General features: G+C 47.0%; 1 protein-coding gene across 7 annotated transcripts in view; it reads left to right on the top strand.

Moving 5' to 3' along the window:
- Positions 1-16,748, top strand: part of WSCD2 (WSC domain containing 2) — a 101,466-nt gene extending 84,718 nt beyond the window's left edge. For 3 of the 7 annotated variants that reach the window (XM_021072411.1, XM_021072413.1, XM_021072412.1), the window contains 2 exons: positions 366-566; positions 8,463-16,748. In XM_021072411.1, the coding sequence (XP_020928070.1) occupies positions 366-566; positions 8,463-8,815 (554 nt within the window). In that variant the 3' untranslated portion in view covers positions 8,816-16,748. The remainder of the gene's footprint in view (positions 1-365; positions 567-8,462) is intronic. The other 4 variants (XR_002338358.1, XR_002338359.1, XR_002338357.1 and 1 more) reach the window with 4 other exon arrangements.

The raw sequence follows: 17,131 nt of genomic DNA, 5'->3' as shown, positions 1-17,131 counted from the left end.
GCCCAACATCAGTGGGGTGGAGATGTACACTCTGCCCAAAAGGAGTTCTCCAGTGCTTCACTGTCAGGCCCCTCTCATGGCACCTAAGTATGAATGCTCCTCCTCTGAAGCACTAACCACAGCAGTGATTCTACATTCATTTGTTCTCAAAAATAGAAAGACCCATGGATGGTTTTGCCAATCATTTTACCCCACCTCCTGGCATGGTGCCTGTCATGTAGTAGGTGCTCAATAAATATGTGAGTGAATGAATGAGTGAGTGAATGACTTTCTGAGGATTCCTCAGGTGGCCTAGAAGGGGGTGGGGTGGACCTCTGGTCTCCCCCAGCTCACTGCCATGTTCCCTGCCACCTGGTTGTGGGAAGGGTTTAAAGGTGAGCGGGACCACTGGCGCAGTGGGAGAACTATCTGTATCAAGACACATGAGAGTGGCCAGAAGGAGATAGAGGCCTTTGACGCAGCGATCCTGCTCATCCGCAACCCCTACAAGGCCCTCATGGCGGAGTTCAACCGGAAGTATGGTGGACACATCGGCTTTGCTGCCCATGCCCACTGGAAGGGCAAAGGTACTATGGGGAGTGGAGGGTGGGCTCTGGGGTGCAAGGGGCAGTGGGAGGGGCCAATGCTCTCTCCTGCCAGAAATCCAGGAGGGCATCTTCGTGGGCATGTGTGTGAGGCTTCAGGTCCTGCTTACAGATTGTGCTTTGCACATCCCACCGTACCCACCAGCATCACCCTCTGTGAGCCAGGCAGTTATCATGGCACAGTGGTTAAGGTGGCACAGTGGGTTAGGGAGAAAGACTCCTGGGGTTCAAATCTCAGCTCCACCACTTCCTAGAAACACTCCTTCAGCTCCCTGAACATAGATTGTCCCATCTATAAAGTAGAGGTAATAAAATCCAAGAATTTGACCCTTTAAAAACACTCAGTAAATGTGACTCATCATGCAGTTGATATGGGATTGATTTGAAGCAGGTTCAAGAGCCCTTTCCTGGGAATCAAGAGATCTGAAACCCAGCCCAAAGGTCAGTGGCCACGTGGCCATGAGATCATCTATGAGCTCCTAAGAGCTCAGGTATAGAGCATCATTTCATGAAAAATTCCAACAACTCTGGTGTGGGAGCCTCGGAGAGGTTAAGTGACTTGCCCCAGGTCATAGCTGGGAAGGGACAGTGTCACTCTTTGAGCACTAACTTCATTAAGATGATCTGAGTTTGTATTACATTTTGAGTGTAGTGGATAGATCCTACCCTATAGCACAGAGAACTATATCCAATCTCCTGGGAAATTAATATTTAAAAAAGAATATATATATGTGTGTGTGTGTATGTGTGTGTATGTGCGTGTGTATATATATGAATGACTGAGTCATTTTGCTGTACAGCAGAAATTGGCACAACATTGTAAATCAACTACTTTTTTAATAATGATTTTTTTTTCGTTATACCTGGTTTACAGTGTTCTGTCAGTTTTACACTGTACAGCAAGGTGACCCAGTCACACATACATATATACATTTTTTTCTCACATTATCATGCTCCATCATAAGTGACTAGATATAGTTCCCAGAGCTATACAGCAGGATCTCATTGCTTATCCATTCCAAAGGCAATAGTTTGCATCTATTAACCCCAAATTCCCAGTCCATCCCACTCCTCCCTCTCCCCCTCCCCCTTGGCAACCACAAGTCTGTTCTCCATGTCCACAATTTTCTTTTCTGTGGAAAGGTTCATTTGTGCCCTGTATTAGATTCCAGATGTAAGTGACATCAAAGGGTATTTGTCTTTTTCTGACTTACTTCACTTAGTATGAGAATCTCTAGTTCTGTCCATGTTGCTGCAAATGGCATTATTTTGTTCTTTTATAGCTGAGTAGTGTTCCATTGTGTATATATACCACATCTTCTTAATCCAATCATCTGTCATTGGACATTTAGGTTGTTTCCATGTCTTGACTCTTGTGAATAGTGCTGCAATGAACATGCGGGTGCATGTGTCTTTTTCAAGGAAAGTTTTATCCGGATATATGCCCAAAGTGGAATTGCTGGGTCATATGGTGGTTCTATGTATAGTTTTCTAAGGTACCTCCATACTGTGTCCATAGTGGTTGTACCAATTTACATTCCCACCAACAGTGCAGGAGGGTTCCCTTTTCTCTATCTCTCCAGCATTTGTTATTTGTGGACTTATTGATGATGGCCATTCTGACTGGTGTAGGTGATACCTCATAGTAGTTTTGATTTGCATTTCTCTGATAATCAGTAATGTTGAGCATTTTTTCATGTGCTTGTTGGTCATGTGTATATCTTCTTTGGAGAAATGTCTATTCAGGTCTTTTGCCCATTTTTCAGTTGGGTTGTTGGCTTTTTTGCTGTTGAGATGAATAAGTTGTTTGTATATTTTAAAGATTAAGCCCTTGTCAGTTGCATCATTTGAAATTGTTTTCTCCCATTCTGTAAGTTGTCTTTTTGTTTTTTGGGTTTTTTTTTTTAATGGTTGCCTTTGCTGTTCAAAATCTTGTCAGTTTGATTAGGTCCCACTGGTTTATTTTTGCTTTTATTTCTGTTGCCTTGGGAGACTGACCTGAGAAAGCATTTGTAAGGTTGATAACAGAGAATATTTTGCCTGTGTTCTCTTCTAGGAGTTTGATGGTGTCTTGTCTTACATTTAAGTCTTTAAGCCATTTTGAGTTAATTTTTGTGCATGGTGTGAGGGTGTGTTCCAGTTTCAATGATTTACATGAGGCTGTCTGTATATCGGTTATACTTTAATTTTGTAAAAATACCGTAAAAAGGATGTCCTGATTTTGATGTTCACCTCTGGTGCTTAGTAGATGATAGAATGGAAAAATGTCTCAGTACAGAGCAGTGGCTCACAGTAGTGGGGAGAGCTCTGAAGTCAGACCAACCTCTGCCATCTTGAGTACCTTTAACCCCCTCAAAATCCTGTATCTTTCATATCTTCATTACCATAATGAAAGTCACATCTATGAGTTTTTGTTTGTTTGTTTTGGGTTGTTGTTGTTGTTGTTGTTTGCCTTTTAGGGCTGCACCTGTGGCATATGGAAGTTCCTAGGCTAGGGGTCAGAGTAGAGCTGCAGCTGCCAACCTACACCACTGCCACAGCAACTCCAGATCCAAGCCGTATCTGTGACTTATGCCATAGCTCACAGCAATGCCGGATTCTTAACCCACTGAGCCAGGCCAGGGATCAAACCCAAATCCTCATGGATACTAGTAAGGTTCTTAACCTGCTGAGCCACAGTGGGAACTCCTACCTTTGAGTATTTTTAAACCCCACAGTTAACTCTGTGTTATGGAGGGACCAGCCAAGTTCAGGGAAATGAAGACACTTTTCCAGAAAGTGGTGGGGCAAGGATTTGAACCTAGGGAGTCTTGCTCCTAAGCCCATGCCCTTAACTACTGAGCTATGACAATAAATTAGAATGTCAGTGGCTACAAATCTCCCAGCTCAGAGCCCTTGATACTGAGTAGGTGCTCTGTAAATGTGAGCTCTTCCCACCTCATCTAGCCTCAAGGAACAAGGCAGCAGCAGCCTCAAGCCCCAGGGATGCTTCCCACTCATCCAAACTCTCCCCCTGGCTCCCAGCTGCACCACACTCCAACCCCTCCCTGGAGAAAACCAGAGCATGGCAGGATGGTGATATTCAACCATGCCCCAATCAGACTCTCGGCACTGATGGGCCTGTCTAACCAACTGTGCTCTGGATTCCCAGTATGCTCAAGGGGCTTGTCTGTCCCTTCCTCTGCCTCTCCTCCTCTCTCAGTGAGGAAGTGGAAGCCTGGATAGGTGGTGACATTTGTTCCCGTGTTCCCAGGGGTAAAGAGGCCTCTGCATTATTTATTTGTAGAACAATAAAAAATGAACACTATTTGTGGCCTGGATGAGAATTCTGCAGGTGCAAATGGCAGGAGCTTGTCCTAGGAGCAGATGCTCTTTTTATCAAGCTGGAAGGGACCTGGGAGGTCACTGGACTCAGTGGTCCTCAGCCACAGCAGCACATCAGAATCTCAGGAGGGATGGGGGGAAAGCCCAGTGCCCAGGCTGCACCCTGGACCATTACTGCAGTGGAGCCTGGGCTTTGGTAATTTTTAAGGCCGTGTGCAGGCAGGCCTGAGAACCACTGACTCATTCTCTATTAATGGGGAAACTGAGGCCTGAAGAGAGGCAGGGACCTGCCACAGCCATTTGGGCATATAATGGCAGGACTAGAACTCCAGTCTCTATCTCTCAGGCATCCTACTGCCCCAAGTTAAAAAATGTGAGGGGATTCACCTGGGAAGCTCATATGGGACCAGGCACTTAGCATTCATTTTCTCATTTAAACCCTCTGATTACCCAAGGAGGTTAGGAGGGCTGCCATAGTCACGGGTAGCATTCCATTTCATAGTGCAAAAACCATCCCCGGAAGGGAGAAAGTCAGGTGGCTGAGGTCCTAAGGGTTGACTGGGTTGAGATTGAAACCCAAGCATCAGCTACCAGGTTGTCTCTTACCTTGGAATGTCATTGACCTCTTGGTGCATTCAGAGGTTCCCCCCTGCTGAGCCTTGTCTCAGGTTCAGGCAATTTCCTAATTCCTGGGAGTCACCTTGCCTCTTTGTCCTTATTTAAGACACCCAGGAGCTTTAAAACCAAAGATAAGGGAATTGTCAGGACAGGCCCAGCACAGAGGCTGCAGGAGATGGGAAATAGGAGGTTTCAGGCCAGGCATCTCCTCTTGGAGGTCTGGGGTCCTGCATTAGTCTAGGATGGCAGGGGCCTTCTCCCAGTGCTTCCTCCCAGGCCTGACCCGGGTCTTCAGGTGCTCTGCTTGAGAGCCCTCCCCAAAGAACCCAATCCCCATGGTCCCACTCAGCCCATTCCTCTCATTTGCATTAACATCTGACCTTTATAGGTGTTTGAGTTTAAGACCCTTGCTTTAGCGTCCCTGCTCCAGCAGTGTCAGTATCACTTGGGAATTAGTTAGAAATGCAGATTCTCAGCACCCCTCCCCCAAGGTTACTGAATCAGAATCAACATTTTAACAAGATTCCCCCAGAAGCTTCTTGTGTACTTTAAGGTTTAAGAATTGCTGCTTTAGGACACCCTCAGCTTAGAATGTGAGGGTCACCCCCACCTAAGAGCAAAGGTTACACACCTGCTGAGCATGTCCCCCTCACCCTGCCTGTGTCCCCTCCCAGTTATAGCTGGGTTGAGGCTCCTGCAACCCCCCACCTGACCCCCAGCTTTTGGTTCCATAACGTTAATTTTATGATCTCCCTGGAATGGGTCCAAAGCAAAGTTTTATGTGATATGATTACACAAGGTGAATTGTCCTGGATCTGTTTAATGAAACAGAGATTGTGTTTAATGATTCCATGGAGAATTAAATACAGTTAGGCTATTAATCAGGCCCCGGTTCTTCCTGTTGACAAGAAGATGAAGCAGAGAGTGGCCAGCCCATGTCCTGCTGGGCCCAGGTGGGTGACAGTTCTGGTGGAACCAGCCCTCATTACCAGTGGTCCATGGCTTAGTGTGCCTTTATTACCCAATTCGAAGGCAGCCATCAATTACCAGGAATCCCTAGCTAATTAAGGCCCTTTTTTTTTTTTTTTTTTTTTTTTTTTTTTTCTGTTTCTGTTCTTCTTTCCAGTGAAGTCATTTGGAAGCTTCAAGTGAGCTAGCTTAGCTATGGGCGGGGGGGGAGGCAAATATTTGCTGCCCCAAAATGATAGGGCATATGGGGTATCTCAGAGATGCTGGAGACTAACATCAAGTGTGCCAGGGTCTGCAAATCTTATTCCATTCCATCTGCGTAACATGTCTAGGATGGAGGTATTAGCAGTTGCTATTGTGCAGATGGGTAAACTGAGACTCAAGGAGACCACCTGACATCCCCAAGGTCACACAGCTAATTGGAGAGAAGCTGGGTTTTGAGCCCTGGCAGTTGACTCTAAAGTTACCTGTGAACAGACCCCATGTCTTAAACATCTGAAGGTGCAGTGAATGGTTGTAGACTAGGCTCTGGAGATGGTTAGATCAGGTGCTCTTACAGGGTTTGCCAGGAGGGTGGTAGCCTGGCTCAGTCTGAGATAGATGTGAGTTCGAATTCTGCCCTGGACACCCCTTGTGTGGCCTTGGGCAAGTGGCTTCATGTTTCTAAGCCTCCTTTGTTCCCATGTATAAAATGGGGCCAGTAATTCCTTTTCCCCAGGCTTCTTGTAGGTGCTGCATGAGATATTGCATGCAGAGTGCCCAGCACAGTCCCGATGCACAGGAGGTGCTCTAGCAGCATACACACCCATCCCAGGGAGGTTGGCAATCAACAAAGATGCCATGTCATCTCCATTCCACCAGCATCTCAAACCAGGGGCACCATCTGGGGGACCCAGGTCATCATGCAGACAGGCACTTTTTTTTTCTTGAGGCCCACCCTCCAGCAACCTCTTGAGATGGCCAGAAGTGGCCAAGCCTGGAAGTCCAGATCTGTATGTTACTGGGTGACCAAGTGCCACCTCCATGCATCTGGGCTTCTGCCATGGGAGTGGTAGTTGTCCTGAATCAGCAAGGATGCTGTGAGATGACTCAGGAATGGGGATAGTCTATTTAAAAAAAAAAAGTGAAACAGACTATACACATGCTAGATTTTTTCTAATCACACAGATACATCTGGTCTTAACCCATTATAACAGTACGGGCCCAATTAGCTAGATACATTGTAAATAATCTATTTTAAGGATAAAAAATATCTTTGTCATCAGCATAAATATTTTCCAAGCAGCTGTGGGGTTCCAGGGGGCTCTGGGGGAGCGGAAGCCTCACCACAGATTCTGATGTGCTCTGCAAAGAAAGAAGAGCCCTTTATCACATCGCAACTTGGCGGTTGGAAATTTCAATTTAGTTCAGCAATCGTTCATTGAGCCCCTGCTGGGTGTAAGGCAGTGGGAGGGAGTGGGGTGAGGCTGCTGGTTTCTGGGAAAGATGAGGACCTGAAATCAGGCAGGCCAGGTCTGGAGGATGCTTCCTAGCTGTGTGACCTTGGGCAAGACACTTCACTTCTCTTTGCTCACTGGTGACAAATGAACAGTAGTCTTTTCTTTTCAGGGTAGTCATTACTATTAAATGAGATAAGGGGCTCTATCGTCCTGCAAAGGATGAGGATTTAATTTTGAAGAACCAGCTGGGCTCCCCAACCCAGCTTGGGAGACTCACTGACCCTCGTTCAATAAACAAATCCATCTGGAGGGTGCAGGGTGGTGCTGCCCTGTGAGAAGTAGTGGGTATGGCTTCAGGGTGTCAAAATAACAGCCCTGTGATTCTCCAGCTAAGTTCAGAATTGAGGTTGCAGATTTGTTTCTCTGTTCCCAACATCTTCCTTGACCCCTTCTGCAGCTATCCTGGCTTTCCCCTTTATCAGAGTTTCAACAGCTCCAGGGGCTGGCTAGCTGGCTCTTTGAAATCTTCTTCAGGGTCCTCCAGTGAATTTCCCACATTCTGTTGTAGCCTGTCTTTCAAGTCAGGGGGTCCCAAACATGTGCTCCCACTCTTAGTGACAATCCATCCAGTCCTTTTACCATGGCAAGGTAACAAACATCAAAAAGAAACAGTGTGGGATACTTTAATAAAAAGCAAAGAAAGAAAGAGTGCGTTGAAAGGTGTAAACATAACAGTGTAAATAATCTGGCTTAAACTGTGCCCTCAGCAATATTCGGGTGAGGGAGCAGAGGGAGCTTTGAAGCTTAGAGGAACCACCTGCCCGAGCCTGGGAAGTCAAGAAAGATGACATCTCACCAAGAAAAGAATTATCACAGTAATAACAGCCAACATTTACTGAGCACCTGCTAGGTACAAGGTGCCATGCTAACCATTTTACATGCTCTTTCCACTTCTCTGTACAAAGGCCCTATTATCATCCTATGAGAAGATACTATTACTACGCAGGATAACTATTCTTACGCAGGATAACCTGGTGGTTAATAGCGGAGACTTTGAACCCAGACTGCTTGGTTTCGAATCCTAACTCTGCCACTTAGTAGCTGTGTGACCCTGAATGACTTACTTAACTTCTCTGTAATTCAGTTCTCCCTTCTAGTTAAATGAAGAAAATAATGATGCCTGCCTACAGGGTTGTTATGAGGAATAAATGAATAACTAGCTACATTAATATATTTATGACATTATATATTATGATCAATATGTATTAAAATATAAAAACAGAGTAACAGATTTATATCTAAGTCTGTGCCTGGCATGGAGTAAACACCAGACAAATATTATTCTCCACAAAGAGAAGGAAGAGCTAAGAATATTCCAGGCAGAAGCAGCAGCACTTAGGTAGGAGGAGGCAGGTGAGTCGGGTGGTCTAAGGAGTTAATTGTATCATTGCTGTGCATGACCGCAACCACTGCCAACGCCGTCCTGCCGGCATCCTCCCTCTGACCCGCACCCCGCCTCTCTCCACAGAGTGGCCAGAGTTTGTGAGGAACTATGCCCCGTGGTGGGCCACTCACACGCTGGACTGGCTCAAGTTCGGCAAGAAGGTGCTGGTGGTGCACTTTGAGGACCTGAAGCAGGACCTCTTCGTGCAGCTGGGCCGGATGGTCAGCCTGCTGGGTGTGGCCGTCAGGGAGGACCGGCTGCTCTGCGTGGAGAGCCAGAAGGACGGCAACTTCAAGCGCTCGGGGCTCCGGAAGTTGGAGTACAACCCGTACACGGCAGACATGCAGAAGACCATCTCTGCCTACATCAAGATGGTGGACGCGGCCCTCAAAGGGAGGAACCTCACAGGCGTTCCCGATGACTACTACCCCAGATGATGGGTCAGAGGGGGGAAGGGGGGCTGGGAGTCCTGACCAAGCAGGCCCTGGGGACTTAAGAGCCCTGGGGATCCCCACCCATCAGTCCTGTCTTTGGTTCAGGGACAGTCCCCTTGGCTGCTCTTGGCCTTTGGTGAGTTTCCTGCATGATGAAGGAGGCTCGGAGAAGAGATATGTGGGCACCCCCACCTACTCACACCCCTTTGGAGATGGAGGGACAGCTGGTCTGGGGAGTTCCAGCTACATGGACCCTTCTCTGTCTCCCATGTCCCTGCCCCAACTACTACTCTGGGCTCCACTTGTGGGAAGGAAGGCCCATGGGTGTCCTGCAGACATGAGTGACCCACCGCTGGTGTTGAGACCCCTGATACAAGAGCTAAAGGCAATGACGTAGAAAAAAGTGGACCCAGACTCTCTTCTCTGCTGAGCTGAGCACTCATAACCTCCCCCTCTCCTCTCTACCCAGGAAGCACTGGCACCAAGTTTTATCCGGGCCACTTCTGTTTGAAGAAAGATTGGGAAATTTCTCTGTGGCCTTAGGTTTCTGACAGTCTGGGGGTGGGGGTGGGGGGCAGTGGTGCTCAGAGTAGGACAATTGGCACCACCACGTGGGGTCACTAGCCTCCCAAGCCCACCCCCAGGTCATCCTGCTCCTGAGAAACAATCTGGTTGCCTGTCCACCTCTAGGGCTGGGATTCTGCCCTTGTCCTCCCCACTGTATCCAGGAGGTGACCCACTTCCAAGATTCCTCAGGCACCAACAGTTCTCTTGCCAAGATGGCCATGTGCCATGTGCAGAATCTGAGCAAGAACAAGAGCCCTGATAACACATCTCTTCATTGTGGGGTCCAATGCACTGGCCTGACACTGCCCTTCCGACCTCTACCAGTGGGTCTTTTTCGATCCAAGCGAGAAAATAAGAGTGCTCCAAATCAGGTGGAACCATGACCAAAAGAGACCCCCACTATCTTCCAAGACCACTGACCTCCCTTTGATCATAGTCCAATGCGGCCAGCTTTCCCTGGGAGCCCTTTAAGGAATGGGGTGAATGGGATGGTTCTTCATGTTCGTACAAACGCTGCTCTTTTTTAAAAAACTTTATTGAAGTGTAGTTGATTTACAGTGTTGTGTTGATTTCTGCTATATAGCAAAGGGACTCAGTTATCTGATGCTGAGACATCAAACCAAAGGATTCCCAAGGACTCGAGTCACCGATCATCTGTCTTAGAAAGCACTGATCCAGGATCTCATCTCTCCCCCCACATTGGGTACCAGAGGTTTTGCATCCAGCGCACACCTGCGCACCTGCACCATCCCCCACCATGTAGATGCAAAAGCCATAGATCACAGGTCTCTGCTGTTCTGTCTGGAGCAGCGCCATCCCTCCAGGAAGACCCCTCTGCAGCCTTGGCATGCGGGTAAATGCCCATTCCCAGATAGCCAAGAGACTATGGAGAAGGCAAGTGTAAAGAGATATATTTTTTTAAGAGGAATATAACTAATACATTCCACCCCCTTGGAACCTGGCCATGCAAAGAGAAGGGCCTGGGGATGAGACCTATGATTCTCTTCCCTGATCTCTTCATCTATAGGATTCAGGTCACCCCAGGGCCAGCCAGGGGGTTCTGAATCTATTTTGTACCATGTTTCTTTGCCCTGGGCAAATTTCTAGCCTTCTTTCCCAAAGCAGTAGAGGGCTTGGCCTCCCCTCCCACTTAGAGGTAAGCTCTCTCTGGAGGACTCTTTGTCTGAGACCTGGGCAAGCTCTTTGCTGGTGGTCACCGCAAGCCACCAGCCTCTGAAGATTCCTCAGGTCAACATCATCATTAAAAGCAAGTTTTGTTGATAATTCTACCATGTGGTAGAGTTTTGTGTAAGGCCAGGTCACAAATGGGATTTTTTCTGGTGTGTGCGTGTGTGTGTGTGTGTGTGTGTGTGTGTAAGAGAAAGAGAGACAGAGAATGTTCTGGGTGCCTCATTGCTTTTGTGTCTGTGTAACTACCTGTGAACTGTGTGGCTTGGTGTATAAAACTGTCTCTGCCTCTGTGTTCACTTGCTCTTCTGTGTGGTGAGACTGCATCCTCAAGCTGGTGTGATGACTGCCCCACGTCTGATGTGTCTGTGTGCCCTCTCCAAAAAGTCCCATCCATGCATGGTGACAGCATGCTGGCACCTGAGGAGGAATGAAAGCTTTGCATTCCAGTGTTCTCCGGAGCAGGGGACACTTCTGGCCTGGAAGCCAGAACATTCAGGCTCTCATCCCGCTGTCACCTCCAGTGCATTGTGGCTCCAGGACTCAAGGAGAACAAGCAGGGCCCAGCATCTGCTGATGGCTGGGATTTCCTCCTGATTTCTCCAGGAAGCCCAGAGGCCGCTGCAAGCATATTCCTGGTGGGCAGGGTGGGTAGGAGAGAGAGGGGAGGCAAAGGGCATGCCAGGGGCAAGGTCCTTCTGGGACCCAGCTCCTCCTAGAGGCTTTCTTCCCTTCCCCCTGTCTCTCTTGCTTTGGTTTGTTTTCTCCCCATCTCTTTGCCCCCCAACTATTTTTCTTTAAATTCCTCCTGCTCTCAATTTCCCTCTTTGTGGTCTCTTTTATTTCCTCCAACTGCTCATTAAACCTCATTTCTTTCTTCTCTCTCATTTCATTACTATTTCTTTCTTGATTTCTACTTGTTTGTGCAAGTATCTCTCTATCTCTACCTCTTAATCTGTCTCTACCTGCCTCTTGCTCCCTCTCTCCCCTTCCTCTCCCCACCCCCATCATCCTCTCTCACCTCCTCCTTCTCATCTTCCTGGAGAGTGGGGGCGACTCAGTGGGATCCAGACACAGTGAGACAAATGCTACCCAGGCCGGTAACCAAGGAAGTGGTTTCCTTAGCAACAGAATCTGCAGGCACGCGCTCCGCTGCCCATCCCTTAATAAGTATGGAGGGTGGGGACAAGCCTGGAGATAGGTCAGTAAAGACACTGCTGTACTGGTCTTCTTGACAGGGGACAGTGGTCAGGGACTAGCTCAATGCCTGGCACTTTGGGAATGTTTAAAAATATGAGAGTTGGAGGGGTTGTGGGGTCAGAGAGAGGCAGAGAGAGTAGAGATAGCTGGGGGAGGAATCCACAGAACTTGATGACAGACTGGATGCAGGGAGGGGGAGGTGGCAAAGAAGCCAAAGGGACACCAAGATACTGTCTGCGCATCTCCAGAAAGGTGTCTTTTGATGGAGATGGAGAACATGGAACCGAGGCGCAGATTGGATGGGGTGGGGGAAGCTGACATATCTCCATGTCCCGAAGAGCTCACCATCCAGTTGGGGTGACATTGGGAGAGGGAACGTGGAAACAGACACAGAAATATCTCAATTTTTTTCTATAAATTGGCAATAGGGAACCCAGGAGAAAAAGCACAGCACTGAGGATGGTGAGAGGCTCCAGGACGGTGAGTAATCAAGTGACACATAAGTTGGTGGTGACACTTGGATTCAAATCTGGGAACAATTCAGAGACTGTCCCAAAGATGGAAGACAGGATAGACTATAAAAGGACAAAGAGAAAGGATGAGAAAGAGACAGGGAAAGAGAAAAAACAGGAAGAGAGAGAGATTTAAATCATCGATTTGGCACTTTTTCCTACTGGGAAAACAAAAATATGTTCAATTTTAGAGGAATGAGAAAGGGGGAGGAAGGAAACAAAAGCCCCCCACAGGATGATAGCTTTTGCAGCTATAAATAACTGTCCCCAAAGAAAACACCTGTCAAGATGCATTCAGTCTCAGGGAGACGAATTGTGTCTCCAGTCTCAGTTGATATTTGAATGGCTTGGAGGGGTGATGGGGAGAAGGGCAGAAAGTTGATGAATGTAACACAGAAACCTAGCTCCGCTTTTCCCCAAATGCAGTAAAAGCATGCAAGCAAGGAGAGCTGTAAATCTGAGTGATAATAATATCCGACTCCGCAAAAGCAACATGTTTATTTATCATGTTTGCACGTTTACTATTTCCCCTCAAATTTACAGTCTGCAATCTGCTGGCATGCAGGGGGTGGGGAGAGAAGCATGAAAATGAGAACAAACTGGCAGAACATCAAGGAGGGAAGAAATGATAAAATACGTATCCCCTCTGTCCACCCCCCACACCCCGGCTGCCTTAAATCCACTTCAGAGGTGCTGATTTATCCGAGAAGGACTATGCATCTCTATTTCAGACCTCTGACAGCTAATTGAAATGAACAGTCATTATAGAATGGAATGTGTCCCAACAAAATGATTTTTGTGTATTCTGGAGTCATTTGCTAAACAATTGTGGGGAAATGAACGATCTGCCAGAAGGGAGATAGAGGGTACATCATAGTGGGGCAAGACATGTGTGCCCTAATATTGGGGATGAAAGGGAGGGGGAGGCAATTCAGGGGTCAGATTCTGTTCTAAGACCTGAAGTAGGCACCCAACCCATACCCCAGTTCCCTGGCCTTCCAAAACACAGAATGCCCATGCCTTATCCCAGACATTCTGAATTAGGTTTCCCAAAAGATGGAGTCCAAGCATGGATGAGAAGGATCTGGTGGGCTTGCTGAGAGGCAAAGTTGTATTTGCAATCACCTCGTTGATAATTTCTAGCCTTAATCTAGGCACCACTATGGCAGAAGCATTCAAAGGATTGTTTTCTCATCCCCACATTCATGGCTTTTCATGCATTATGATCCATTTATCCCTACAACTAGCACAGTGCCTGGCACACAGTAGGTGCTATGGAAATGCTTGTTGATTTTCTGAGTAAGTAAATCAAGGGATATTAAAGGCTATTCAGAGATAAACCACAAGTTATGAGCCAAAGTAGGCCTGAATTGTTCCTGTAGCTGCCCTGAATTTTCTCTCCAGTAATACTGAATCATTTTTCTGTTCTCTCACCCCCTTCCTAAACCTCTAAAGCTGATGGTGTGGTGAAGCCCATTCATACTGGCTCTCAAAAGCACATCTCTTCTCAAAGTCATACTCAGTGCCATCACATTGGTAGCTTGAAGTTGGCTGTGGTGAGAATAATTACACCATGGAAATTGGCAACTGCTACAAATCAGGTGAGTGGGTTTCTTTCTTTCTTCCTTCCTTCCTTTCTTTCTTTCTTACTTTCTTTCTTTCTTTTGAGAGCCAGTTGGGTATTTACCAGCACCCCACTGCCTGAAGCACACAGACACACATGCTATTTCTAGTCTTTTCCATGCTTTTACTCGTACTGCCCCCTCTACCTGGAAAGCCTCCTTAAGACTCATTTCAGGCTCTTTCTCTTCCAAGTAGCCTCCCCTGACCACGAAGACCAAATTCAGCTCCTTCTCTAACCAGTCACAGCTCTGGATGTGGCCACTGTTGTGATCTCCCCAGTAATCTGGTGTGTGTGTCTCCTCTCTTACCAGAGCATCAGCTCTGTTAGGGCAGAAACCATGTCTTTACCTCTGGATCTCCATGTGTTTCCTGGCCCAAGCTAGGTGATGGGCAAATGTTGACCCAATGACGGGTTGACCCAGTGAATACATAAATTATGTTTAACACCATCTGTCAGCCTGTCAGCAATCACAGACTTTGGGGTGAGTGGATAGAAGGATCCACCTGCCCGGACAATGGCCAAGAAGACAGGGGAATGAGAAACTACTCACAGTGATGATAATAGCTGATATTTATTGAGTACTAGTTATATGCTGGGCACTGTGCTAGGAGCTTCATATGTATAAGGTCATTGAATCATCACCAGAACCCTGGGAGACAGGGACACTTAGTCTCCCCATTGTACAGTGAAGGAAACCAAGGTTTGGAGAGGTTTAGTAGTTTGCCCAGTGTCAGACAGCTGGGGGATGATGGGTCTGGGTTTTGAATTTGAGCAATCTAACTTCAGAGTCCATATGTTTAGCCACGATGCTTCATCATGGGGAGATGCAGCCCAAAGCCAAGAAGAAAGGGATGGCGCTGACAAAGCAACACAGAGATGGCTGCAGTAGGAGATGTGGGTAAAAAACAAATCATGCAAATGATTGGCCTTTCTGGGGCTGAGGACTCACAGGGTGAAAAGGAGGTAGAGACAGGGCTGGGAGCTGGTGCTCCAGACAACTCTGGGTTCTTAGTGGCAAGGTTGGTTTATAGGTTCCCATGGCAACTGCCAAGCAATAATCTCTTATTCCACAGCTCGGCGATTCTCTAGAAAGTCTTTCCCACTCTTTCACCACTACTTCTCCCAGCCATTACAGGCAAAGTGACAGCTTCTTCCCCAGGACAGACTGCACTGGAGAAGAAGAAAAATCCCAAGACTCTTTCATGATGATGATGGAGGAGGAAAATTTGAGTGGGGGTAGAAGGAAGGAGAAAGAGGGGCTTAACACCTCACAGGTCCAATCATCAGCCTGAGAAGAGACGGCAGAAAGGGAGTTTTCAAATCATCTTATAAATCTCATAGAAACAATGAACTGTCTTTCCAGAAAAATGCACATATTCTCATGCATACAGTTTTACATAGAGTTTCAAGGAGCATGTATGCTCCTTGGGGCCTAAAGTAGGAAATTAAAAGGCATGTAAACCAGTGGTTTCCGAAGTAGGGCAGTGGAACCCTACCTTCAATCAAAACCAAAAGTGAAATCCTCATCTCTACAACAGTGGTTCTCGATTGGGGAATTTTGCCCTGGGGATATTTAGCAAACTCTGGAGACATTTTTGGTTTCCACAACTTGTGGAGGGGGAGGTGCTACTTGCATCTAGTGGGTGGAGGCCAAGAATGTAGCTCAATATCCTACAAAGCACAGAACAAACGCCACAACCAAGAATGCTCTGGCCCAAAATGTCCATAGTCCCAATGCTGACAAATCCGGATGTAATAAAAGGGGAGCTGCTCATTCATTCATTCATCCAGTGAAATTCATTCAGTGATTTCATTCAGTGGGTGGGAAGTGGGGTATGAAGCTACTCTAGCACCAGACTAACCTGACTTACTTTTGGACTCAGCTGTGGAACTTGGGACCAGCTGCCAAACATCTCAGAGCTTCAGCTTCCTCATCTCTAAAATGGAGATTATCATGGAATATAACTACTGGGGTTCTTGTCCTGGGCACAGTACTACATACACAGTGGGGGGAGGGTAAAGCAAAGGTATTTGTTATTGTCACTGATTATTCCTGATGTTGTGGAAGATTTTGCAAATAAGGAATTCAGTTTGTAATGACTCGGAAAAGTGTCTGGCATGGGCTAGCATGAGGGACCAAGAACTGCTATAGGCTGATCTGTTTGTGTCTTCCTGAAATTTATATTTTGAAGCCCTAATCCCCAACGTGATGGGAGGTGAGGCCTTTGGGAGGTAATTAGGATTACGTTAGGTGAGGAAGGCGGGGCCCTTGTGATGGGACAAGTGCCCTTATAAAAGGAAGAAGAGGCACAAGATCTCTTTGTGTCATGAGAAGACACCGCAAGAAGACGTGCATCTACAGACTAGGAGCTTGTTTCTCAACAGACACCAAACATGCTGGCATCTCGATCTTGGACTTTCCAGTCTCCCCCTTTGTAAAACCAGAGCACTGAACTGGGCGATTCCCTAAAAATCCAGTCATCCCTGGACGGGACAACTAGGGGTATATGTGCAATGTACAATCACACAGGCCAACCCACTGGGGAGTAGGGCCTGGAGGGGGAAGAGCCTTGCCCCAAACCATATTCACACCTATGTTCCCTGTTGTCAAAACTATGATTTGCAGAACAGTCACCCACCATGTGCCCTTTCTCTGTGTGTTGACAGGCTAAATGGACTAAGGCCACTGGGTCCTGATGGGAGGCTGACAGGAACCTGACCTGGGGAAAAATCACACCCCATTCCTCCTCTTGGTTTGCATCCTGGAATGCCAGCCATCCACCCTTCTTCTGCCTCCTAGGGCTGTAGAGAAAATGTTTAATTAATAAACACACCTTAAAAACAAGCTAAAGTTGAAGAGCAATGTTTAAGTGCTAATTATTGTTGTCAGAGGCTACTTTCCACGGCATTAAATGCATGGATTTGGTAATTGTTAGATAATGCCCAAAGAGGAACCAGGGGTATTAGGATTGCCTCTTTCCCCAGAAAAGGACCCAGTTCCTAAGCCACAGGATGGCCATCTCATCGGTCTCGGAGCCTGGATGAGATCTTTTTACCTTCCCAGGCTCAAGTCCCAGATCTGCCACTTGCCAGGTGTGTGGCCTTACAGATATTATTTTATAGTCCTGAACATCAGTTTTCTGTTCTAGAAAATGAGACACATCTATATGGAGTGCCCGACCCCTGAAGGGTTTTAATTTTTGTAGTCATCAATATTAGTATTTCTCC

This window comes from Sus scrofa, chromosome 14 (assembly GCF_000003025.6).
Source record: "Sus scrofa isolate TJ Tabasco breed Duroc chromosome 14, Sscrofa11.1, whole genome shotgun sequence".
Lineage (NCBI taxonomy): Eukaryota > Metazoa > Chordata > Mammalia > Artiodactyla > Suidae > Sus > Sus scrofa.
Note: the sequence above shows the minus strand (reverse complement) of the source record. Positions and strands in the feature narration are given on the sequence as shown.